This window comes from Panthera tigris, chromosome X (genome assembly GCF_018350195.1).
Source record: "Panthera tigris isolate Pti1 chromosome X, P.tigris_Pti1_mat1.1, whole genome shotgun sequence".
Classification (NCBI taxonomy): Eukaryota; Metazoa; Chordata; class Mammalia; order Carnivora; family Felidae; genus Panthera; species Panthera tigris.
In genome coordinates this window covers 86,756,194-86,782,046 of record NC_056677.1, presented here as the reverse complement: position 1 = coordinate 86,782,046, position 25,853 = coordinate 86,756,194, and the positions used below count along the sequence as shown (strand labels likewise).

Below are 25,853 nucleotides of genomic sequence, written 5' to 3'. Positions count from 1 at the left end.
AATGAGTAAGAGAGACTAGAAAACCTTAGAACTCTGACATATATCTGAAAAGATGATAAACTCATTCTGAAACAAAATCCTTTCTTGATAACTGAGCATACCCAACTCCCAGAGGCACCTGAGAGTTTTCAGGGAAAAATTCCAGTTCTTTAGGTTTAAGACACACAGATAAACTGAAGAAAAAAGATAAGCAGTACATTAAATCTAACACACAGACTGAACCTGAAATGGAATGGGACAGGGAAAAAAGGGACATAAGCAAGAATATGGAAGCACTGGGAGAGAAACTATCAGGACTGATCAGATTTTACCTGTGTCCTAACATCAAACTAAGGAATATCCTGGCTGCACACCTGAAGAGAATGAAAGATTATAAAGTTGGGGCAAGAAAATTCTTGATGGTCAACATGAAGATTCTGTGTCTGGAACTGAGATATATATTTTTTTAATTACATGTTTTCATTGTGTTTTTCTATTATCAAAGAGAAAGCTAGTCTTATCAATACTGCATTATAATGGACTGAGCATATTATTTTTAGTCTCTACTATGGAGAGGTAAAAGCCTCTATAATCCAATCCAAATGAATAACATAGCCAGTAAAGCTAATGTTGATTTTTTTCTTCAAAGTTTTAATTAAAATACAATAGATATAATGTGATAAGCTTTATCAATCTATTAAAACATGAGTTTCCTAGGCATTAAAAATGAAAATTTGAATTGAAACTATCTACATTTCTATACAGGACATACTAAACATCAAAATCAAGCTTTTAACCACCCTTTGCCAAGAATATTTGCCTTCTCTAATACTTTACTAGTAAATAGCTTTGCCACTATTTTGCTTTGGGCTATATTGTATAAGTAAGGCTGAGCTACTTGATATTAAATAAAAGATATTCAGACTGGTTTAAAATTGCAGTCTCTATAGCAGTAAAAGGAGAATCCTTTTCAAGGCCTTATTAAATTCTCAAATATAGTTTGAGTTATTAAAAGCCATGTTATGTGAAAGTACAAGATACTGTCAATAGTCAAAAAAGATCAAATGGTAATAATTTTTTTAGTTTTAGTTTTTTTTAATATGAAATTTATTGTCAAATTGGTTTCCATACCATACCCAGTGTTCATCCCAACAGGTGCCCTCTTCAATGACCATCACCCACTTTCCCCTCCCTCCCACCCCACATCAACCTTCAGTTTATTCTCAGTTTTTAAGAGTCTCTTATGGTTTGCCTCCTTCCCTAACTTTTTTTTTCCCCTTCCCCTCCCCCATGGTCTTCTGTTAAGTTTCTCAGGATCCACATAAGAGTGAAAACATAAGATTTGTCTTTCTCTGTATGACTTATTTCACTTAGCATAACACTCTCCAGTTCCATCCACATTGTTACAAAAGGCCATATTTCATTCTTTCTCATTGCCAAGAAGTATTCCATAGGAGTTCCTAAAAAGGACGATTTTCACTTCTGCCTTATGGTATGACCTACAAAATATAATTTCTTTGGTTTTAGTCTTTTAAAAAAAAAATAAACCTAAGTATGAATAGAAAAGATACTATGAATTCCTTCTTAAAGAATGGACCATACAAAACACAAAGTTTTATTAAACAATGATTTGATTGGTATATAATTACCTCTGTGCTAATATCATGATATGGAGCTGAAGCTGCTCTGCACTTGAATCTGAATTTTGCCACCAGTTGCTCAAAGTCTTCAACTTCACTGAAGCGAAAAGCTGTCTTTCCTTTGATGCTAATGATGACAGTTTTGGTGGAATCATTTGTCTTATCTATAGCTAAGACCTGGGGGATGAAAACATTATAAATGAATCACATTCTCCATTGTTGCTGACACTTTCAGGCAAAATATGTTTAGCTTACTCTTTTTAAGAGACGGAGACAGGGAGAAGAGGAGAGGGAGAGAGGGAGAGGGAGGGAAAGTGGGAACGCACCTGTGCGGGTGGAGGAGGGGTAGAGGGAAAGAGAATCTTAAGCAGGTTCCACATCCAGCGTGGAGCCCAAGGTGGGGCTCAATCTCACAATCATGACCTGAGCCAAAATCAAGAGTGGGACGCTTAACCAACTCAGCCACCTAGGTACCCCTTTAGCTTACTCTTTTGAGACTAAAGTTTTGGTCCATGGTATGGCTTACTAAGAAATAGACTTTGCAGGGGCAGTGCCTGGGTGGCTCAGCCAAAGCATTTGACTCTTGATTTTGGTTCAGGTTATCATCTCACATTTCGTGAGACAGAGCTCGGAGTCAGGCTCTGCACAGACAGCGTGGAGCCTGGTTGGGATTGTCTCTCCCTCTCTCTCTACCCCTCCGCTGCTCATTCTCTCTCTTTCTCTCTAAATAAGCAAAAAAAAAAAAAAAACAAGCAAAATTTTAAAAAAAGAGAGAGATAAGGGCGCCTGAGTGGCTCAGTTGGTTAAGCATCCAACTCTTGATTTCGGCTCAGGGCATGATCTCATGGTTTGTGAGATAAAGCCCCATGTCAGGCTCTGTGCTGACAGCATGGAACCTGCTTGGGATTCTTGCTCTCCTCTCTCTACCCCTTCCCTGCTCACTCTCTCTCAAAAAATAAACTAATTTTTTTAAATAGACTTTGGGTACTAGTTGCACCACTGACACAGGTAACCTCAGTGCAAGTTACTTCACTTCTCAAGGAAAAGGTTTACTTAACGTGTAGTCTTTAAAAATGACAGTACAAATGTAAAAATTCAGTGTTATAATGCTGACAATTTATTCCTAACTTACATAAGAGCTATCAATTCTATTCTCTTTGACTATGTATACCAAACATAATAGTCTAAGTTTTGGTATTAATGTCATAAATGCCTGAGCATGCTCCACCTTGAGTCATTCTAAACCCTTATCTGATTTATAAATGTTTATTTTTTCTATTTTCACTTTTAATAAGAGCTCTTATTCTAGTACTCTTTTCCTGAAGAATGGTGCCCTTATCATTAAAAATAATACTGGACTTGAAAACATGATTATGTAAAAATTAATAAAAGGATAGTTCATATAGAGGTTTTAATAACTTATAGAATGAAAGGATATTTCACTCTGTGAATGATAGCATTTCAAACTAAGAACTGATAGGTAACCAAATTTATATTACCTCTCGTAATGGAATAATTATACTACATAGACTGCCATCCTGGCTAGCAAAGCAGATATAGTTTTCTGAGATGCACATTTTTCCATGAGTGTTAAAGTGGCTGAATGGTATCCATAAGCAACATTCATGTACTTCTTTCAAAGCCTCTTCTTTGGGGAGCCTAAAAAAAGCACTGAACTGCTCACTGTGGGCTCGATTTTCCAGACCTCTGTAGAAAAGAAAAAAGGGGGCTCAAATAATGACTTCTAAAATGTACACATGCCCATATTGATTAATCTAAATGTACTTTAGAGCAGAAAGATTAAATACTACATGCTATGTTCTTCAACAAATTATGAAATGGAAGAAACACTGATTCATAACAAATTCATTTTTTTGGTCCCTTTTCCAATTTTGTTCTACTACTAGATTACAAGGCACAAAAAGTTACAGATGACATAGGACTTCATCTGTTAAGGAATGATCTGAAGGATTATTATTATATTATTACACATCCATAATATGCAAATATGGCTAAAACCAACATTGGCAAACAATTTTTATATGTGGTTACCAGAAAATCAAGAGTCACCCAGTTCAAATAAAATAAAAATGAAAAACAAAAAATGAAAAAAAGAAAACTTAAAAATGAAAATTTATGTGGCGCCTGGTGGCTCAGTTGGTTAAGCGTCCGACTTCAGCTCAGGTCATGATCTCACCATCTGTGAGTTCAAGCTCCATGTCAGCCTCTGTGCTGACAGCTCGGAGCCTGGAGCCTGGAGCCTGCTTCGGATTCTGTCTCCCTCTCTCTCTCTGCCTCTTCCCTATTCACACTCTTTCTCTCTCAAAAATAAATAAATGTTAAAAAAATAAAATAAAGAAAATAAAATTTAAAAAGTGAAAATTTATGGCTTCAAAACTTAGACAAGAAGAATAGTGTATAAAAGATAATGTTAAAAATTAAGTGAAGCAAACATTTAAATGAATGTTTTAAAAAATCCAAAGTAGAGGCAAGATAAAACAACACTGCTTGCACAGTATTGGGCAAAGGATAGGCATCAACAAATAAAGATGACTTGTTAACTGATATATAAATATATGAATAAAAACAATTGCTTAAAATAGTACAATTTTTCTAGAGGCAGTAAACACTTGTGTTAAGCAGCAATGCCATCTGGGGTTGTAAGTAAATTATGCAAGCTCTAACTCAAAGACAACAAAGTTAAAACCAAATTCATCATTCCAGCATATACTATTTGAATATGTGGTATTTCATCATGTCTTTCAAAATAATTCTGATGAACAGAAAGCCACATTAATTTTAACCTCACTGAAATTATAATTTGGTAGGTTATTTTATTATTATTTTAAAAGATGAGGTCTACTTATATAAATGAAAAGTGCCCATGATACATTGTTAAGGAGGGTAGAAATAGACTGTGGAATAATATGTGATGTTTAGTCCCAATCATGTTTTTTGCAAATTTTTTTTAATTAATGCATTAAAAAGCCTGGAAAGATATACACTGAACTTAACTATTGCTATTGTGCTTTTGTATTGTTTAAATTATAGAAGTAATACATATTTGAAAAAAACAATAAGCCAAAACAATAAAGATATTCAATTTTAGAAAAAGTCATTTGGATACTAAGTCTAAATAAGCTATTGTTCTTCTTAACTTACTAGAAACAAGGATTTAGATATATATGATTTTCAATAAGCTCTCTTAAAATGCACATGACAAAAATGAATATCCTAGATCTCATTTAAATAATACAGACTTGGTAATGAATAACTCCTTGATAGACGGCCATTTAGAGGATATTCTGAGGGAAATAAAATAGCTAAAAAGTTTATTTTTATGGTGGCCAATCAAGGAAGAAACTACAAAAACAAATGCTCAACTATAATATAAACAGGATTCCTAATCCTTATAGAGTTCTATTTATAAATCATACACATGAGGACCTGTAAAGAATTCACCTCGGTGATCTATTTTCCAGAAAAGCAGACACGCTCACAAAGAAGTCCTCATGTATCCAGATTTTAGAAATGGTTTAGAAATAGGCAAGAGGAACAACTATACCCAATTAGGGCTATGTAGTAATCACACAACCCTCTAGAGGTCACTTGTTCTGGCCCATCCATAGGACTGCAGCTTAGGTTCCTCTCACAGTTTCCCATAGTCTACATCCTTGTGCTGGGGGCCAGAAGCTGCATTCACTAGCTATTTCTAGATCCTCTCTTCTCTCCCTCCCCTTTGGCATGCACGTTTCAGTCAACTGTTCTAAGTGTTGAGCAGTACAAAAGGACTCTGGTCCATTTCAGCAAACCAAATATAGTGGCAAAAAGCTATCAGAGATATTTCTCATGCAGACATTAATAATGATTAACATTTATCTAGGGTTTTATATTTTATAAAGTGCTTTCACACATTATACTGTTCATTACTCACAAGTGCTCTCTGAGGTAGAAATGATAGATGAGTAAGAACTAAGGTCCTGAGAGATAATGCCTTGTCCAAGGGTGGCTGTACTCTCCTTCTAAAGTCCAGGCTTCACTGACTCCACTAACTTGCCTCTTCAAAAAAAATGATACTGTCTATAAATTATGTTTAAAAACAAACAATACATTTTTACAATATCAGACCTGAAGCTGTCTAGACTACTCATAGAGAAATTTAAACTAACTATGCATACAAAAATCTCTATATTTCTAAAAGCACTCCAGGGAAAATCCTACTTGGATCTCAATAATTTTCAAACCTAACTTCTATTTCTTCTAAGGATTAAACTCAATGGAGGGGATACTACTTGTAAAATGCATCTGAATAAACTAAAGAAAACCCACACATCAATGATTATTTCCAAAGAAAAATTATCATATAACATAGGACACTTAACTTTTAATGATAATCAATGTTGTTATTCTTTGGTCAAACGATACTTTAAAAAGTATTAATTAAGCTTTGAATACCTCTTGGTGATTTGTAGAGGATCATCAAGGATAGGGTCATTAGCAAATGTTTCCTTATCAAAAAGTCTCTTTATAGCATAGTTTGCCAGCTGTTCCATAAGAAGGTATGTTTCATTAATATGCAAAAACATTGAAAAGTAGTGATTCTCTCCTTGGGAACACACATGAATACTCTCTGTTAGTATAACATTTGAAGTCTTTTCAAGTTTTGAGACTGCATCCCAGGAGATAACAAGTTTTACTGCAAATAAGAATTATAAGCAGGTATGATTAAATTTCTCAATACTGATTAATGTTTATCAATCACCTCTTTTAAGACAATAGCTAACCACTTGAAAAATGCTGCAAACTAAAATACTTTAGACTTCAAGATTAGTTCAAATTTTGAAGCGTAACCATTACATACAATAATTGGTGATTCTAGGAAGAGACACAATTTTAAAGAATTTTTTAAAAAATTATTCTGATTTTATATTTAAATCTGTTACTTTACAAAATTGCATTACCACTGATGTAAAAGCTATATGTGTGCTATGAACATTACTGTTTGATTCTTCTTTATAACTATGGGCTATTAGGTATTATGGCTACTACATTTATATTGCAAATTTAAAACATGGATTGCAGAAAGTAGATAGTTTAGAACAATAAAGGAGTTATATGCCAGGTCATCATCATCATTTAATATCCATTCACTTCCCACAATATGCAAGGCATTCCATACATACTTCTAATGGCTCCTATGTTAAGCAACCAGTTAAAAAGATTCTTTCTCCAGACGAAGTGAATTTTTTAATGTACAATTACTCTTAATATCAATCCTATTACTTTATATACAACCTAACAACACCACAGAGTTGATAGGTCAGTCAGCAAGTTCAAAGCCATGGTAAGCAACAGAAACCACTTACTTTCTGATCCCAACAAAAAAGAATAGAAGCTCAGAAAGTTGGTGCTAAGATAGAGCCAACCCTGACAAGGGACCCGTCCTTTCCAGTAACTGCATGAGTAATAGGTCACTAACTTCTCCTGCTCTGGTAAACCAAAACATTTTTCAAATTTCAAAAGGGCTTCTCGAAATTTCTCAGGATCATCTTCTTTTGCAAAAGAATGTTTTCCCTCTTCAGCAATTAATCCCTAAAGGAGACAAAATATTTTTTGAAAATTATTAGCTACCAACAAAAATACATTTTATATATTTAAACAGTTCATTGACTAAAACTGTGTACATCTACATAGGTACATATGTGTACATACATGCTTCTCTCAGGACAGAGGTGAGCAAATTTTCTTAAATTTTCTAATTAGGCTTTTTCTAATGCCTCACAAGGAGCTACCACAAATATGGGTGCTAAATATTTTTTTGAATAAGTGAAGGGTTCATTCAAATTCTAAATTCAAGAAATAATGATATGAAAATATCCTTAAGAGTACTCACAAGGGCACTAAAAACTAATCATTGACTTTTATAATTTTCTTTAGCACTGATTCTGACATTCATAATGTGTACTTCTGCCAATCCTGAAAGGTTATCAGTGAAACAATGACCTTTCACATAGTGTTTGATCCTAAAATAAGAGGGTCGAAGATTTTAGTATTCCATCTACAAAATATATCCATCACTTACTCTTATCTTTCCTTGTACAAAATTAGTAATATCTTCATTTGAATCAAACACAGATAAGGTCTTCATGATATTTTGTTCCAACCAATCCCAGTGTTTGGTTATTTCTTCTCTGTTGGCTCCTGATTCATAACGAAAGAGAATAAAAGACTGAAGGGAAACTTCACATCAAAATTGCTCTTGATATTTACAAGCTTAGTTTAAAAAGAAATAAAAGTATATCTGTTCATTTTCAAAAATGATCATAAAGGAATAAAGATATTAATTACATTTATTCTCTATTTCATCTATATATGTGGGGGTAAATACTATTTTTCATTGTTAAGTGGAAGAATAAAATATTTAATGAGAAGGGAAAAAAGTAAATACAACTCATGAGAAAAGTCAAAATTCTGAAAACAAGATGCCAGTAACTGGTGCCCACAGGAACTAGTATTTTTTAAGAGAATATATAAAGTGCCAGTAACATAAATACATATAATTTAATCCTTGGTCTTCACATAATACAGTTAGTACTGTGCATATAATCTGTGTGACTACAAACAGCATGCACATAATACTATGTGAAATGTGGATTTCAGCAGTGGCAACTCTACTTATATTACAAGGTGAAGCCTTTGTTCAGTCACCCTTTTCATTAAAGGGCCTAGTTAACTTAAAGCAGTTTCATCAAAGAGGTTAGAAACCTTACTACAAGTAAGTAAATCCGTGTGACCTGCCAGATCAGTATTAGGTGGCTTGTTGAGAGTCAGATTAAATATTAGTTAGGCTCTGGGTAGCTTTGTCTTGAAGAACATTTCAGTATCTGTTAAGTCTCCCCTGATTACTGCATAAAGATCTCACCAGCACTGTGGATTACAAAAATTTCACTCAGAAGAAACATCTTGACTTTTAGTATGTTTTATGATATACGGAAGTGACATATTAATAAATTTACTGAAACTGCAAAACTGCCTATTTCCTATAATCCAGTTAGAAACTGTATTCATGTTACTAAAGTCACAGTACCATGTGTAATAATTTTCTTTAAGGAATCACAAATACAAGCCATGGGAAAATTTTAAGTCTTTTTTTGGGTCCTTTATGTCTAAAGAAAGCTTCATTAGTAGGTAATTATTTTATTTCTGCATCATGTTAATTTGGGGGAATAAGTGATATAATAACTGCCCCTTTTTGAAGTAGAATGGACATTTTTCCCTAAATAATTTCTACCAACCAGATTTAGAGTAGAGCTTACAAATGTCTCATGATGTCAGCAGGTATAATGTCTGAGAGCCAGGAAAGGGGTGCCTGGGTGGATCAGTTGGTTAAACATCTGACTTCAGCTCAGGTCATGATCTCAAGGTTTGTGAGTTCGAACCCCACATCAGGCTCTCTGCTATCAGTGCAGAGCCTGCTTCAGATCCTCTGTCTCCCTCTCTCTCTGCCCCTCCCCTCCTCATGCTCTCTCTCTCAAAAATAAATAAAACCATTAAAAAAATAAGATCTAGGAGAAAACACCAGCATCACTAAAGACAATATATAGGAAGATGCAAAAAACAAGCCACATATCTTAAAAAATTAATGTTATGCTGTATGTTCACACATATGAACTATCCAGAATCCACGTTTTATTTTTTTATTTTTGAAATATGATTTATTATCAAATTGCCTAACATACAGTATATACAGTGTGCTCTTGGTTTTGGGGGTAGATTCCTGTGATTCACCGCTTACATACAACACCCAGTGCTCATCCCAACAAATGCCCTCCTCAATGCCCATCACTCATTTCCCCTCTCTCCCGCCCCATCCCCCATCAGCCCTTAGTTTGCTCTCTGTATTTAAGAGTCTCTTATGGTTTGCTTCCCTCTCTCTCTGTTTGTAACTATTTTTTTCCCCATACTTTTTAAAAAGTGTATCTACTTGAGAAGAGAGGGAGGAAACAAAAGAAAGAAAAAGGCAGTCTTTCAATATTAATAGGCCGGAAATCTGGGATTTTAATTTAAACCAACATCATAAAGGCATAATAAAAGAAGTAAACTATCAGTGTGGGTTTTTACAAAAATCTTGAGTTGTTTTGTTAGGAAGGATATCCTAATTCATTTTCTATCTACAATATATATATTTTGAGGCATTTGAACTATCTCGGCATGAATGAACATGTAGCATTACCTGTAAGACACCCCTTTTGTGAGAAAGTAGGTGTGTAAATAAAAATGTTTCAATTTGGGGGGCTTATACTCTCTTTGGGGACAATTTTTAATTTTGCACTTGATTCCCTTAATCTGAGTTATCAGAGAAAAAACGAAGTATTTCATGGGAAGTTCTCATCTTCTCAGCAGTTCGGTGAAGCAGATGTAAGTTGAAGAAAGGAATCATGTAGTAGGAGCACTGACCAAAATTTGCTGGAACACATGCTTCAGGTCCCCCACACTAATAGATTTTTTAAAAACCGTAATAATCTATAATCTTGCTCTTGTCTCAATATAGAGTTGCACATTTAACTCATTTCTAAATCAAAACTGGGGAGTATAAATAAATGAAAATATTTAATTTTTAGTACCCTTATTTGTTTGAATTTTATGTTTTAAAAACTGTACTCACCACATGCAATTGACAGGTAAACCTGAGAATCAGGTGTCTGGTGTAGGATGCGAAATGGAGCAACTTTAGCAGTAGAGTCTAAGACTGAATCAAGAGTCCCAACCAAAAGCCCTGTTGTAATAAAGAGATTGTTGAAATAAAGATTTTACAATACATAAAACTAATTATCACTTCATCTGACAAACAACCAATGGATTAATCTTTTTTAAAATTTCTAGCCCAAAGTTTCCTTGTGAAGATTTTGCTTAAAGAAAAAATATACTCAGGACAAAGAGACTATTGTGCTCCAATGTGAGTAGTACTGGAGAAAATTATCTTCCAATAAAAAAATAAGTCTGTTTCATTGTCCAAATCTCACTATATATTTATAGCACTTATGTCCTCCATAAGATTATGCATACAGCAGATAAGAATGTAGATTCTGGTACCAGAGATTTCCTGAGTTTGAATACTGGTTCTATCACTTGTGCCAAACTGAACCAGTTATAGTTAACTTTTCATCCTCATTTGTAAAATAAAGGGGTTAAAATGGACCTACCACAAAAGGTTGTTGTAAAGATGAAATGAATTAGTATTACATATAAAAATTAGAACAATGCTTAGTACATAGCAAAACATTCGATGTTAGCAAATACTATTTATAGAAGAAAATCTTGGATATTTAAACAAGATAAAACTTTGACTAACTAAAATGTATAGGAAGGGAATTTTCTTTTTACCAATTCTTAATTTTTTTTTAATTTTAGAGATAGAGGGAGAGCAAGTGGGGGAGAGGGACAGAGGAAGAGAGAGAATCTTAAGTAGGCTCCACACTCAGTGTAGAGCTTGATCAGGGGCTCAATCCCATGACCCTGGGATCATGACCTGAGCTGAAATCAACAGACGCTCAACTGAGTGAGTCATCCAAGTGCCCCCTTCTTTAATAATTCTTAATTCCTCAATTTGGAATTCAAGGTTTTTGATCAATTAGTTCCAATTTAATTAACTGATTATATCTCCTACTCCTCCCTAGAACAAAGTTTGATGCTCTCTTTAACAATCAACTGATTTGTTAGAATCTTTGTTAAGCAGTTCTCTTTTTACCTATACATGCTAATACAAGTCTTCTAGCTCAGTCCAGCTAATCCAAATTCTACATTTTTTTTCAAGACCTACTTCCCATATAAAATCTTGACTGGCAGCTCCAAGCAATAATGTGTTCTCTTTCCCCTGATTACTTATAATGCTTAAAGTCTATACAACACAACCAGCATTTTGATTATTAGGCTAGTTATTATAGCTACTTTCTAAATGCTTCATATATATTAACCTAGTCTCCTAACCTAGATTATTAGTTCTTTGAGGACAATAATCATGTCTTCTACTTCTGGGTTTGTATTCGCCCTTTTAACATATTGCTAGGCACAACAGGAGCAAAATTTCAGTAAGGATGGCTAAAATAGCTAAAACTACCTTCCTTTTCTGGAAGCTTTGATTGGTTGAGTGTTGGTGTTGTTTTATAAGCAGTTCTCTTTAATTTAGCATACAGATTTTTGGGGAAAAATTTAAATCAATTGTAAAATAGGCTTTTTGCTATTTTCCTATCTTTACCCACTTAAAAGGAGTTAAGATTTCAAGCAAGCTTTGAATGAGAATATAGGTAGGTTGGCAGATGTGTGGTAGGAAGTCATTTATTATAAGCATTGAGGGAGGTAAATTAGAAGATTAGGAGATAGAATAAAGAGCTAGACATCTGCTCAGCTGAAAGGAAAGGGTAAGAGAATGAATGTAAGAATCAATAAAAAGTAAAAATAGGGGTCACAAATACAGCATATCAATTAATCTGACAGAGGGTAAACTATTTGATAGTGGGGGCAAATTATCAAGAAAGATTTTGGCAATGGCAACAGGTACAGATTATAGAGAGAAAAGTCATCTGATATCAAAAAATCTGGTATGAATTGAAGACTTAAGAAGTAGAAATAAGAAAATCCAGACAAATATTTTGAAAGAGGGGGTACTGGGGAAGAGAGAATGGGAATGAGGAGAGACAGAGGAAATTACTGTATTTCACCTAATAATGATAAAATTCCTGAAGGGTTTGTAGATAAAAGAAATAAATAATTCTATCACTTTCAGCCTGAAAATGGGACTGTGAGAAATTAGATTTGGCTAAGAGATCAAGGATAAAGAAAAAAAAGTAGGAGCTAAACATTGTAGATAGCCTCTTCAGAGCAATACGATTGAAATTATTAAGGAAATGGAACAAAGGAGAATGTTCTCAGGTTGAAGACCAGAAAGTAAAGATATTCAAAAGAAAGGTAAAAGAGTGAAGTAAAAGAACCACAAGAGGTAAATATCTTCAGGCTGAAAAACAAAGTCAAGTATATGAATCTCTATGTATATAAATATACAAATAACAATGTGACAAAATTGTCAAAATAAAGGTATTATAAGTTTAAATAAAAGCATATATTAAACAGCATTGGTTTGGGGTGCCTGGGTGGCTCAGTCGATTAAGTGTCTGACTTTGGCTCAAGTCATGATCTCATTGCTCCTGAGTTCAAGCCCCACATAGGGCTCTGTGCTAACAGTTCAGAGCCTGGAGCTTGCTTCAGATTCCTTCTCTCTGCACCTCCCCTGCTCACTCTGTCTCTGTCTCAAATATAAAATAAAACAAAAAAAATAAAAATATAAACAGCTGGTTTAGCTGCTAGATTTGCCTTCTAAGAATTTAAATTCTAAAAATTTCAAAAAAATTATTTTCAAATTTGTGAGGAAATCATTTATTTTGCTTTTACCACATTTTTAAAAAATACAATTTAGGGGCGCCTGGGTGGCTCAGTCGGTTGAGCGTCTGACTTCAGCTCAGGTCACGATCTCACGGTTCGTGAGTTCGAGCCCCACGTCAGGCTCTGGGCTGATGGCTCAGAGCCTGGAGCCTGCTTCTGATTCTGTGTCTCCCTCTCTCTCTGCCCCTCCCCCATTCATGCTCTGTCTCTCTCTGTCTCAAAAATAAATAAACATTAAAAAAAATTTTTTTAAAAATACAATTTATTGCCACGTTAGCTGAATACAGTGTATATAGTGTATACAGCATGCTCTTGGCTTCAGGAGTAGATTTTCATGATTCATCACTTACCACATTTTAAATAAAACTAGGTGAAATTCTATTTCCTTGTTTACACACACTAGAAAAAGTAGTATTAGAAGAATAGGAGAGGGACACCTGGGTGGCTCAGTTGGTTGAGCATCCAAATCTCGATTTCGGCTCAGGCCATGATCTCAGTCCCAGACTGAGTCCCAGAGCAGGCTCTGTGTTGACAGCATAGAGTCTGCTTGGGATTCTCTCTTCCTCTGCCCCTCCCCTCCTCTCTGTCTTTCTCTCTCTCTCTCTCTCTCTCTCAAAATAAACAAATAAAAAAATACCATGCTAAAAAAAAAACAATGGTAGAAAGAGCAAACTGGTTTAAAAAAAAAGTTTGGCTTGGGGCGCCTGGGTGGCTCAGTTGGTTAGGCATCTGACTTTGGCTCAGGTCATGATCTCATGGTCTGTGAGTTTGAGCCCTGCATCAGGCTCTGTGCTGACAGCTCAGAGCCTGGAGCCTGCTTCGGATTCTGTGTCTCCTCTCTCTGCCCCTCCCCCACTCACACTCTGTCTCTCTCAAAAAATAAGTATCAAAAAAAAATTAACTGCAAAGTCCTTTCTAAACTATGAAAGGATTTATATATCCAAATGTTACAGTCAGGACTAGCTTTATGGGCTTGTGACCTGTCCATAGGGCCCCATGCTCAAAAGGGCTCCTGCTTAGTTAAATGCTGTGCTGTCACTGTCTTGAAATTCTTCATTTTTGAACAAAGAGCTCTGAATTTTCATTTTGCACTGGGCCCCACAAATAAGCTAGGTCATCCTAGTTTATAGTAGTTATCTCTGGGCAGCAGGATGATGGGTGATCATTATTTTACTTTATACCTGTATGTATTTTTGGAAACTTTTACAATGAATAACCTTTCAGATAAAAAAAATAAGGCTACTTCTTACACACTTTTAAAAAGGAAAAAGGAAGGTCCTTCTCAGGATAAATAAATGCTATTTCCCTGTAGCATTTGGGGCAATGCAAAACATATACTTTATTCAACATGATGGGTCTTCAGATATCATAACTATCTTGTCTCCCCTTGCTTATTCTTCTCCTAGCTTAAAATATTCCTAGTTCTTTCCATTGTTTGTTTTATGAGATTGTCTGGGCCTCTTATTTTTTCTTCTACCATTCTCTTAACATACCTATTTCTCAAAGTTTCTTATAAAATGTGCCATTCAAACCTGAATGCCAGATATGGTCTGAACAAATTCAGGTTTCTTATACTGTGGGCTCCATGGTTCTATTAATGCAGTCTAAGATCATATTAGCTTTTTAAGCCATTTCATCTTATTATATTAAGCTTGTGACCAACTAATCTACTTTGATCTTTTTTACAAATATAAGCACCAACCTAGATAGTCTCTGTTCTGTACAGGTGATTTTTAAAAAAATAACCTAAATGCAGTTTACATTTATCCATGTTAAATTTTATCCCACTAATGTCAACTGAGCATTCTAACTTGTCCAGATCCTTCCGAATCTTGATTTTTATTTTCTATAACCATGATTCTCAACAAAAACTTCGAACTGGATTCATTTGGAGGAGTATTTGAAACTACTCAAGCTCAAGTTTTGAAACTACTAAAGCCAAGAGATTCTAATTCAATTTATCTGAGATATGGCCTGGGTACTCTATTTTTCCCCTTAACTTTAGATCATAAAAATTGTCAAATGTACAAAAATAGAGAAAATAATATATTGACATTTCTATGTGCCTATCACTTAATTTCAATAATTATGAACATTTCGTCAATCTTCTGTCATTTATCCCTTCCTGGAGTCATTTAGTTTTTTTAAAATTTTTGTTTTTAATGTTTATTTATTTTTGAGAGAGACAGAGACAGAATGCGAGTGAGTTAGGGGCAGAGAGAGAGGGAGGCACAGAATCCGAAGCAGGCTCCAGGCTCCGAGCTGTCAGCACAGAGCCTGACGTGGGGCTCTAACCCACGAGCTGTGATATCATGACCTGGGCTGAAGTCGGATGCTCCACCAACTGAGCCACCCAGGCGCCCCTCATTTAGTTTATTTTAAAAGGTTCTTGGTTGAATATAACACACAGCCAATGTTGAGATAACTGACCTATGGTATTAATTGTCCCTTTCAATTTTTAGACACTTGCAAATTTGGTATACATTTCTCTTTTGTATTAGGTCAATGATAATGACAAATAGGTAGGACATCCCCCCCCCTGCCCCGCCAAGGGCTGAATGTTGGAGACACTATTAAAACAGCCACAGCTTGGAGACAGTACTCATTACCAATGTACTAATCTAGTACACTTCAGTTTGACAAGTGTCTCTTTCTGCTTGTAAACTAGATTGAGGGCACTGTGTAAGGCAACATTGCTTTAGTGGCAGAAGAGTCATTTAAATGAACTTCTTAATTACAAGCAAGATTTATTTCCATTCTAAGTAAAATGTCTGGTTATAAATTTTGGCCATAGAAATGACTGCTAGAACTTTATAGTGGATTCTGTATCTTGCCATAAATTGCCATGTTTACAAAGCCAAACAAGTACTCCTTTACTGAATTTTTTATAATCTCAATTTCATTAAATGTTAATGACCAAACTAGTAAACTGCCAACACACTTAGTAGGAAATACATTCAAATAGGAGAAAGTAGTGTTTTCAGTAGAGGTTGTGGGTATTCTTGATTCTATTGCTTTTGTTACCAGATCTAAGTCGTTAAAACGGGACTGTGAATGCTTATTTTAGAATAATCCAATAGCCACAGTTGGCATTTTGAAAGCTGCCAACCTTATACTAAGAGCTTTGGAAAATTAATAAAAGTAACTCTTCTTTGTCCTATTTTCCCTCTCCCTGCATTCTTTTAAAGACATTTACTTGAAAACTAGTTATATGTAAACACTCATTTCCTTTCTCAACCAAAATCTTTGTTCATTAAAGGATTTCGAAATTTGTATAGGGAAGTAACTGATATCACAAATGACAGACTATAATGTCATGTGGGGAAAAAGAATGCATGAATTATCAATCAAACGGAACTACATTTCTCAAGATTAAAACAGGGAAATGTGAGAAGTGTTACCATCTTTATTTACAGTACTTTCTTACACTTTAAGACTTATCAATATACAAAAAAAGAGTAGCCCTCAAAAAATTAAAGACAATACAACATCTGAATTCCTAGATGCAAAGTAACAAGTAAGCATGGCAGTAAATGAATAAACTCATAAACAGTACAGCACTTTAAAAACATTATTTAGAAGACTTGAAGCTGACCATTATCTTGGTTAGTATAAAACAAAAGGACAACTAATACAATGATAAAAAATCAACAAATGTGATTATCCCTTGTTTTAAAACTTCACTTCTTTATAATGGAGTAAGGGAAGAAAAAAGACCATTTAGACTGGGGTAGAAAGAAGAGTGGAGATAAAAAAAACAACAAAGACTTAATTCTCAAGTACCTTTAATTTTCTATCTCAGGTTTTCCTATTCTAGAGACGAGGGCATTATTTTTCAACAACCTTTTCTAGTTGCTAAGGGCATTATATCTTGAGTCTCATATTTCCAACCACAGATAAATGAATCTGGAATACTTGCTGTGTCCCCAACGACTACCATCTTTTGCTTTTACACTATCAAATTATTTGTCCTGCTGAAAATGTCCTCCTTATTTCTCTCTACCAAACCACATCCCAGATATTATTAGTTCTCATAGATGGGTGATTTAATTCAAAAAACAATACAAACTGGTTTTTGACAAAATGTTCCTCAGATGCCACACTGGAATTATGCCACCAGAACACCACCTATGGTTATTAATTGCTGCTTTTAGGAAGTCTTTGTATCATTTAACAGGGCATCTCATACGCATACTTTACACCAGATCTGGCCTTGGAAAACTGTTTTGAGGGTTTCAAATACCCCTCATTCATGACTATAAGTCACCAAAACTAGGCTGATATTATTGCTGACTACCTCAGTAATTATATATGTGTTTGCTTACTTGTTTATTATCTGTTTATCCTACTAAGTTATAAACTCTGTGAGGGTAGGAACTATTTGTTTTATTCGCTATTGTATACCCAACACCCAGGACAGTAGCTAGCTACCACCCCATTTGTTTCCACCCAGGACAGTAGCTAACTGCTACCCCATTTCTGGTTCCCTTCACAGCAAAACTCCTAGAAAGAATTATATACATTTGGTCTGTCTCCAAATATCTGTTTGGCTTCATATGCTCTAGTCCCTCTGGTCCCTGCTCATAGGTTACCTTAAGGAAGCCTTCCCAGACCAAATTTATCTAAAACACCAACCCCTCCCCTCTCTATCACTGTAGCTTACTTTATTTTTCTTCATATGGCTTAACACCACCTGCAATGTCTTATTTGTGAATTTGCCTCTGCCAACTAGAATGTCAGCCCAAGGAGAATAAAGATTTTATTTTGTTCACTTGCTGTTATCTCTAGCACCTAAAACAGTGCTTGGTTTTTAGAAAGCACTTGGTAAGTATCTGTTAAATGAATGTATCCTGTACAATCACATACAGGATTTATTCTTACCTTTTGTGCTTATACAGCAACAGCAAAAGGTGGAAAACTGGGCAGATTTTCTAACGTAAAGGTAATATAAAATCCATGCCATAGCTGTACTGCCACAGGGTAAACATTATAGTGCCATTTATTAATTTTTGGCTTACCTTACATCCATAGTCCTTCCACAACTGTCCACTAGAAACATGTTTTTACCAGCTGAATCATTTCTACTTGAAGTATCATGTTTTGAAAAATACAACTAAGATGACTAAAGAGTACTAAATGTATTCTTCCATACCACTCAGTAAGACAATAAGTGATGCTTATATCTGTAGAAGTGTTGTTGAAGAACTTCCAGGTTTTGGGCAATCATAGATCAAAATGAAATGCTGTTGTGATATTTTATTCTAATACTTGTATGCCATTCTTATTATAAATCATAAATGCATAATCACTGTCATACCAATATTCTTGAATAACTATCAGTGTTTTACTTTTGTAGTAGTATGATTGCAAATTGGACATATTCAATGTTACTACTCCAAATTAATTTCTATATACAACATGGGAAAAGTAATTATTAGGGAAAATGGTATAAATATAGGTCCTCCTTTGGCCTTCAAGTACAGAAAATGGTACTTCATTAATAGATAAATGAATATCAGACGTTTATATCGTTGCTCACAAGTTTCAAAAACTCATGAGACTCACATAACAATGACATAAGGTGGGGAAGATAAGTTTTGTTACCATTTTACAGATGAGGAAACCAGGCCTTTATAAAACAATTAGAGCTGAATAGCGGCAGAAAAAAATATTAAAAAATCAGGGAAGACAAACAAAGTCGGGTTAATAATGCAAGTGGAATCACTGGACTCAGTGGTATACTGATGTATTTGTGGATGCTGGTTTGTAGCTGACTTATTAAAAAGAAAATCCCATAGGGTAACCTCTGGGGAGGGCAAATTACATTGTGTTCTGTTCCCTCCCTGGAACATTCTGACCCATGCAAAATCAAGTAAAAAATTACTTTTAAAGATCTCTTTGAATGAGAAAGGTCAGCTTTGTGGGAGGTTTTGAAAAATGAAGGTTGTTCAGGGTCATCACTTTATAGTCTTGTTTTTTCATTAGAATGAAATCTGCTTGATAGCAATTAATACTAGTTTCCTACTTATATAATAAATCTCCAATACCTTAATCAAAAAAAAAAAAACCCTCCTCCCATGAGAATTGAAGATTCATGCCCCTAAGTTGAAGTGGAGTAGCAGAAGTTTCCTGTCTATGTTTCAGGAAAGGAAGACCCCAGCAGCAAGCAAGGGAAAGGAAAAAAGAGAGAGTAGTGTTATTAACAGGTATCTTAAAAAACAAACAAACAAAGAAACAAAAAAACTCTGAGGCTTATAGGTATGCAGTCAATAATCCTTCCACTACTACCAAGAAAAAGTGGTGACAATGATCATCCTTCATATCTTAAGACTTCCAATGAAACTGTCCTTTCTCACTCAAAACAACATAGATGGATCTAGAGGGTTTGATGTTAAGTGAATAAGCCAGTCAGAGAAAGACAAATACCATATAATTCCACTCATATGTGGAATTTAAAAAATAAAACAAATTAACAAATTAACAAAGAGATGAACAAAAAAACCCCACAATTCTTAAATGTATAGAACAAATGGGTGATTGCCCGGGGTTGGCGGGGGGTGAGTGAAACAGATAAAGAGGATTAAGAGTACACTTATTGTGATGATCACTGGGTGATGTATAAAACTGCTGAATCACTATATTATACATTAAAACTAATATAACACTGTAAGGGCGCCTGGGTGGCTCAGTCAGTTAAGTGTCTGACCCTTCATCTTGGCTCAGGTTATGATCTCACAGTTGTTTTCCCTAGGGGTTGCTCTATGGGATTTTCTATTAAGTCAAAATGATATTTATTAATTTACAATATGTGTGTGGGTGGGGATTTGATATTTATCTGAAATGAAATGTCATGGTCACCATTTAGACACTCTGGTTCCAGTAATAAGGTACTTGGGAGACCAAAAATTTTATCAGTTCCTTTGTGAACATGGAATGCAGGCATATTTTGCTAAGAAAAACTTAATTGAGAATGTTTTCAAAGTTGGGCAACTTGAGTTGGGGGTGGGGGAAAAAGGAGAGAAAGCCTTGTATTTTTGAGAGACAGTCACTAACAAGTTCTTTAAAAAGCTACCTTATTATGTATGTGTTTAATTATGACAAATCATTTCCACCATGATTTAAGTTTATATAAATATCATAAAACATTTTGAAATGGAAAGCTCATTTAAAATATTATTATGTTCTAGTTCATACATATGATTTAATTTCAAGGTAATGGTGCCAAGATGAAAGAGGAGAGAGATAGGGAAACAGAATGTCTTAAAACTTCTCCATTTTAATAAGTTTACTCTTTAGTCTCATTCTACAACCCCAAAACAAGGTCTACTGAAGGAGATGATTATTCTAACACACAAGAACCTGCTTACACTATGCAGATATGGAATATTCAAAAATCAAATACTCTCAACAAATGATCTGAATTAAAGCTTTCTGATTGGCAGATCTTCCTAAGTCTGACACACTAGAATGTTGCCCCATAACTCCACTCATGCAGCACCCCAACTACCAAGCAAATTGTTGATTTGTGCTTAATGAGCCAAATATGCATAAATTATTTTCAATTACATAAAGACAGGTGCTAAATTTAGATGCTATAGAAAAGTCATTACCCTTATCAGCCAGGAAGATCAAGGGATAATGTAAGGTCACTGCAAAAGTCCAGAAGGGTGAATTACTTCACTAAATGAAAGAAAATTACTTTATCTATAAAATAACCTTTACATATAATGAAAATTTCCACAAGATATTCTACCTTACTGTGAACCAGGACAACTAAGATAAAATAGGCAAATGATAAGTAATCTACTAGATGTCCACTAAATGGGTTTCAGAAATTTAGAAAAGGACCTCGGAATTCTAACTTACAAGTTAATCTCCTGTTACAACCACCCTAGGGTTCTCTGTTGCCCCAATTCCATTTTTAGGAAAAATAATAGAGTCAACTAATTTTACCAAGTCCACAGCTAAAGTCATTACATTGCTGGTGGTTATTGCCAATTATCACATGGCAAAGAAATAAAATCTTAAAGAAAGTACAACTATTAACATTTCTAGATGGTCATTATCTCTTCTTCATTAAACAAAATGTATAAAGGAATCTTTTAAAGGGGTAGCACATAACACTGGATTTCAGCAAGCAAAATAGACAAAGGCAAGTTTATGCTGGCACCCAAACTCCTGTGAGAGGTAATCCAAATGTGGATTTGTGTAAAGCATAACAGAGCTCTTGGCTTCACAATTTTAAGTAAAAAAAAAAAAAAAACAGTAATTGAGCAGTCATGAAAATCAGCACACGCTTCTTCTGGACCAAAACGAACCAAACAAACCTTAAGAACACCTCTGCTCCTTTCTGATCCATTTTGCTCAATTTACATGTAATAAAGTAGCAGCACTCGTGGAAATTTCAAGCATCTTGACAATACCACAGGTAAAATAATCATGCAGACATACACATTGACCACAATATGGGCCTATGGCTATTCTCAACATACACGTGTGGTATAAATCTTGGTTTATTTCTGCAGACAAATCACTTATTCTAGAGATATGGGCTTTTGAAGAGTACATGGGAGTGAGTGGAATAGAGAAACTGGTGCAATAGGTCTATGTTTTAAGAAAACATGTGAAATGAAAAACTAAACACAGAAAAAAAGGAATGATTATTTACAGGAAATTTGCAACAAGTAAACTCTTTCATACTCCATTACAGTGGTTTGATTCTCAAGAATCTGATTTACCTATTATTTTTCAGGAACACAGTTGTACAAAGTGAAATATACCTCCTTGGTAAATGTGGACAAGAACACCATAAAAATTCTGGTCAAGAAAAGTTATGGGGAACCAAAATATGCTGTAACACAGGGCTGTAAGATGTTTTAAATGTACTCTGAGTTGTTCTTAATGGACTAAAGAGGGTAAATAATGTCACTGGGTAATTATGAACATTGATTCTCAAATTTAATTTGGAAAATAGATGCATCTATTAAATGGAAAGGCTCCTCTGCAAAATAACACTTGTAATTTTTAAAACTCAGAAAATGACCAAATGTGAGTTTAACCAGGCAATTTTTGTTGCCATATTTTCAAGGGGGACTTTTTAGAAGCCAGATAAGATGAACAGGTCTTGCAAAATTAAAAAAACAAAAAACAAAAAACAAAAAAAAAACTCCTGTAGAACCTCAGAATTCTCTCCAGCTTGGGGATGGCTTGGGAAAAAAGAGGAAATAAAGGCACATATCTGTCACCACCTTAACAACATGCACTGATTTGGCACCAATTACCTTTCATTTCATCCTCTCAACTCTATGAGGTAGACACCATTTCCTAGAAGAGGAAGAGCAATGCCATCTCCTCCGTGAATCTTTACACAACCTTTCAGTTATTTGGTTCTAATTAGAATTTTCCTGATTTACTAGTTACTGGTTATAAGTCCAATTTGCCTGGGTTACTGGTTACTTCCCCCTAACCCGACCCTCTCCCCCGTATCCAGATCAAGAGCAATTCAAAAGTGGAAAAGTGAATCTTAACTGTCTTCGTACACTAGCATTCCATGTGGCACACAGCAGGCGTTTATGTGTAACAAATCAAAGTATCTGTCGAATGCCATTCAACAAGAGATGAGGATGGGGCTAAAATGTAGATTTCCCTACTCTCCCCTCTTCCCGCTACATCACGCTGCCTAAAGGAAGTCTGGTCCACCACTCCAAAGCCACCATACCAAACTGCAAATGGTCACGAAAAAGAGCTCTGCGTCCCCCTACCAGCCGTGTCCAAAAGTTTGAATGCCCCTGCCCCAGACGAGAAGTCTCCAAATTGTCTGGAGGCTTTAAACACGTGACCCAGGGCCAGTTCTGGATTTGCAAAATCAAATCACTGAAGCCAGGACGGATTCGGAGGCAAGAGTTAAAAACTTCCACTGGTTTCATAGGTTGGCTTACAATCGTGGCTTTGAAAGAAGGGGCACCGCCGCACACTCGAGAGGGAAACGAATTACGACGACGGTTACTCTGAAATAAGATCCCAGGGACTGAAAACTGGGTGGCAGAGAAAGAGATGCTAAATTGGGAGGGTTCCGCGATTCTGAGCCCTCCCCCGCAAGTCCGACCTCCCCACCCCCCGCCACTTCCGAAACTCTCATTTGAAGCCTTTCCCTCAGGATGTGACTGGGGCTCCTCCCTTTCTCCTCACCATCCTCCCTGCCCCCCCCCCCCCGACTCTTACTTGCTCCCCCACCAGGATGGTGATTATCAAGAGGGGGCTTCGTGAAAAAAGTTAAGTCCACAACTGCCGAACTGGCCCCTGTCACCAGCCTGAACGCTACCTGTCGAGGTCTAACACTCGTCGTCAGGCTCTCCCGCGGGGGAAGCTACGGGGCAGGTACTCTGTCTCATAAAGAACCCCTCCTCTGCCTCAGATTATTCCACCGACTCGGAAAGGAGCCCTCCTTCCATTCCCCCTCCCACCCGAAGCGCAGCGGCCAGTCGAGTGAGGTATTTTCGGGACTCAGGGGCGGCGACGGAAAGGTGGTGGCAGGAGAAGAACCCGAGCCCCTTCGCCCGGGGCCGAGAATCGCGCGGCGGGTGGCGACGAATAACTGTTTTCCTCACCGCCTTTTAAGTACCCGCGAACACGGCCCCGAGTTGGGTGGGGGGTGGCCACAGCTTACCTGTGAGACCCCCTCCGCCTTCCTCGCCGTAGCCCCGACGCCGCTGAAGCACGAAGTAGTCGTTGGACCTTTCCATCAGCCACAGCTTCAGTGCATTTTTCAGGAGCACTTCCTCAGGCTTCAGCCACATCGCGAACTTTGTGCCGCCCGGCAGCGGCGACCCAGATACCTTCCTCCCCTCACCCTCCACCTGTCTATTTCCCTCTACTTCTCCTCCCACCAAATCTCCCTCAGGCCAAGCCACGGCTTGGGTTCACGTTTTCCACACTTCCCCCAACCCTCCCTTCTCTCCCACGTAGGCAGCAAGATTGCCAATTCCCTCCTACAGCTCTACCGCCCGACTGGGAAATAGTCCCGCTTCTTTGCCTCTTGGGAGTTGTAGTTTCCTATTCGCTTTTCTGTACCCAAACAATGGGAGTGGGGGACTACGATTCCCACAATCCACTGGGGGTGAGGACGGGGTGCGGGTGCTTTCAAAGCGCGTCCCGCCACCACTTAAGTGTATTTTGCCTACTTAAACTTTAAAGCGGTTTTTTTTGTTGTTGTTATTGTTCAAATAAATGAGCCCCAGGTATAATTATGTTGCTTCTTCTCATCATTTTACAGCCGAGGGTATTAAACTATAGAAAACAAAGTTTCTGGAATTTTGGAGTAAAGAACGGCCCATTCTGGGAAGCAGCAATAGCGGCAACTGATATTAAATTAGCTCTTTGAAAGCTATTTCATATACAGATCATTTCACGTAATTCTCACAGAAGTCTTTCGAAGTGGATATTATTCCTCACTTTGCACAAAAATAAAAGCGCAGACGGGTGAGGTGACTTATCCAAGGTCACACAGTAAATGGAATCTGATAGAATTCTTTGTCTAATTTAAAATCTTCCTTAGACTAAGCTCTTTCTACCCATACAGGAAGAATATAAAATCTCCAGAAGCCACATGATTTTATTCACGCCGTGGGCCGCTCCCTTCCCCCACTGCCACCCCAATCTATTTAACTATTGTAATCAGCCACAGAAAAAGGTCTTCTCCAACTTTCCTTTTCAGGATCTAAACAATTTATAAACATTTCCCCCCTTTATTAAACTCTTTAAGGAAAAAAAAAATCCCTTTCAGGGCAACCTTCACCTCTTTGTACCTTGGCAGCTCCTTACACACTAAGGTGAATGAGGTCAGTGATTTGTATGGCATCGCAGTGAGGAATTATTTGAGGGACATTTTTATTTATTGCAATAAATGAGCCGATCAGAATTAAAGGGTGCACTAAAAGCAAAAACAAGTTTGTACAAAGAAAGGAGTTGGGAGGAAATGTACAAAAAACACGGGGCTCTCGGTATGCTGTTTTGAAAACAAAGCCTCAAGGCCATTTCAATTAAAAACAAAAATGGGGTGGGGCACACCCAGATGCCAAGTCGTGGAGCCAAAGAACTCTGCCTTGGAGCAGTGTCTCTGGTTTAACCTTTCCCAGATGTGGGCCAGCTCAAGGGAGGCAGGTGTGTGCTACAACAGGGATTTTTCTTGGGGGTGAGAAAAGGGTCAATTTGGGATTAGCTTCTACTAAAACGCAGTAAGTAAGTACCAAGGCAGCTTCCTGGAGAAGATGGGAAGACACAATCATCCCAGAGCCCAAACTGCAATGTATCTTTGGGGAAAGCCATCCCAATTTGGATGTACACTACTGAAGATGATTTCTTATCTTCCTCATAAAAGCTCAGTGAATGTAGCAAATGTAGAAAAATGTGATTTGTTCTTTTTACCTTTCCTTCTCTTTTGAATTTTCTTCCTCATCAAACCACATTCTTTTCCAACATCCTTAATGGTTGCAGTAGTGACAAGGGCTGTCCAGAAGTGGATGGTTCCTGGGGTGCCTGGGTGGCTCAGTTGGTTGAGCATCGGACTTCAGCTCAGGTCATGATTTCACAGCTCGTGGGGTTGAGCCCCACATCAGGCTCCGTGCTGACAGCTTAGTCTGGAGCCTGCTTTGGATTCTGTGTCTCCCTCTCTCTCTGCCCCTCCCCTGCTCATGCTTGCTCTCTCTCTCTCTCAAGAAAATAATAAAAAACATTAAAATGAAAAAAAGAGGTGGATTGTTCCTCTCTATATATTGATTTAATCCTTATTTTAAAACTTGT

At 36.5% G+C, this 25,853-nt stretch overlaps 1 protein-coding gene across 3 annotated transcripts in view; it reads right to left on the bottom strand.

Annotated features, from left to right (window-relative positions):
• The window catches only part of TBC1D8B (TBC1 domain family member 8B), a 56,093-nt gene extending 32,076 nt beyond the window's left edge, over positions 1-24,017 (bottom strand). For all 3 annotated transcript variants that reach the window (XM_007093775.3, XM_042974849.1, XM_042974850.1), the window contains exons 1-7: positions 23,722-24,017; positions 10,285-10,395; positions 7,702-7,820; positions 6,986-7,211; positions 6,075-6,315; positions 3,119-3,326; positions 1,629-1,796 (exon numbers count right to left, since the gene is read on the bottom strand). In XM_007093775.3, coding sequence (XP_007093837.2) covers positions 1,629-1,796; positions 3,119-3,326; positions 6,075-6,315; positions 6,986-7,211; positions 7,702-7,820; positions 10,285-10,395; positions 23,722-23,851 — 1,203 coding nt within the window. In that variant the 5' untranslated portion in view covers positions 23,852-24,017. The remainder of the gene's footprint in view (positions 1-1,628; positions 1,797-3,118; positions 3,327-6,074; positions 6,316-6,985; positions 7,212-7,701; positions 7,821-10,284; positions 10,396-23,721) is intronic.
• Positions 24,018-25,853: the final 1,836 nt, after the last annotated feature.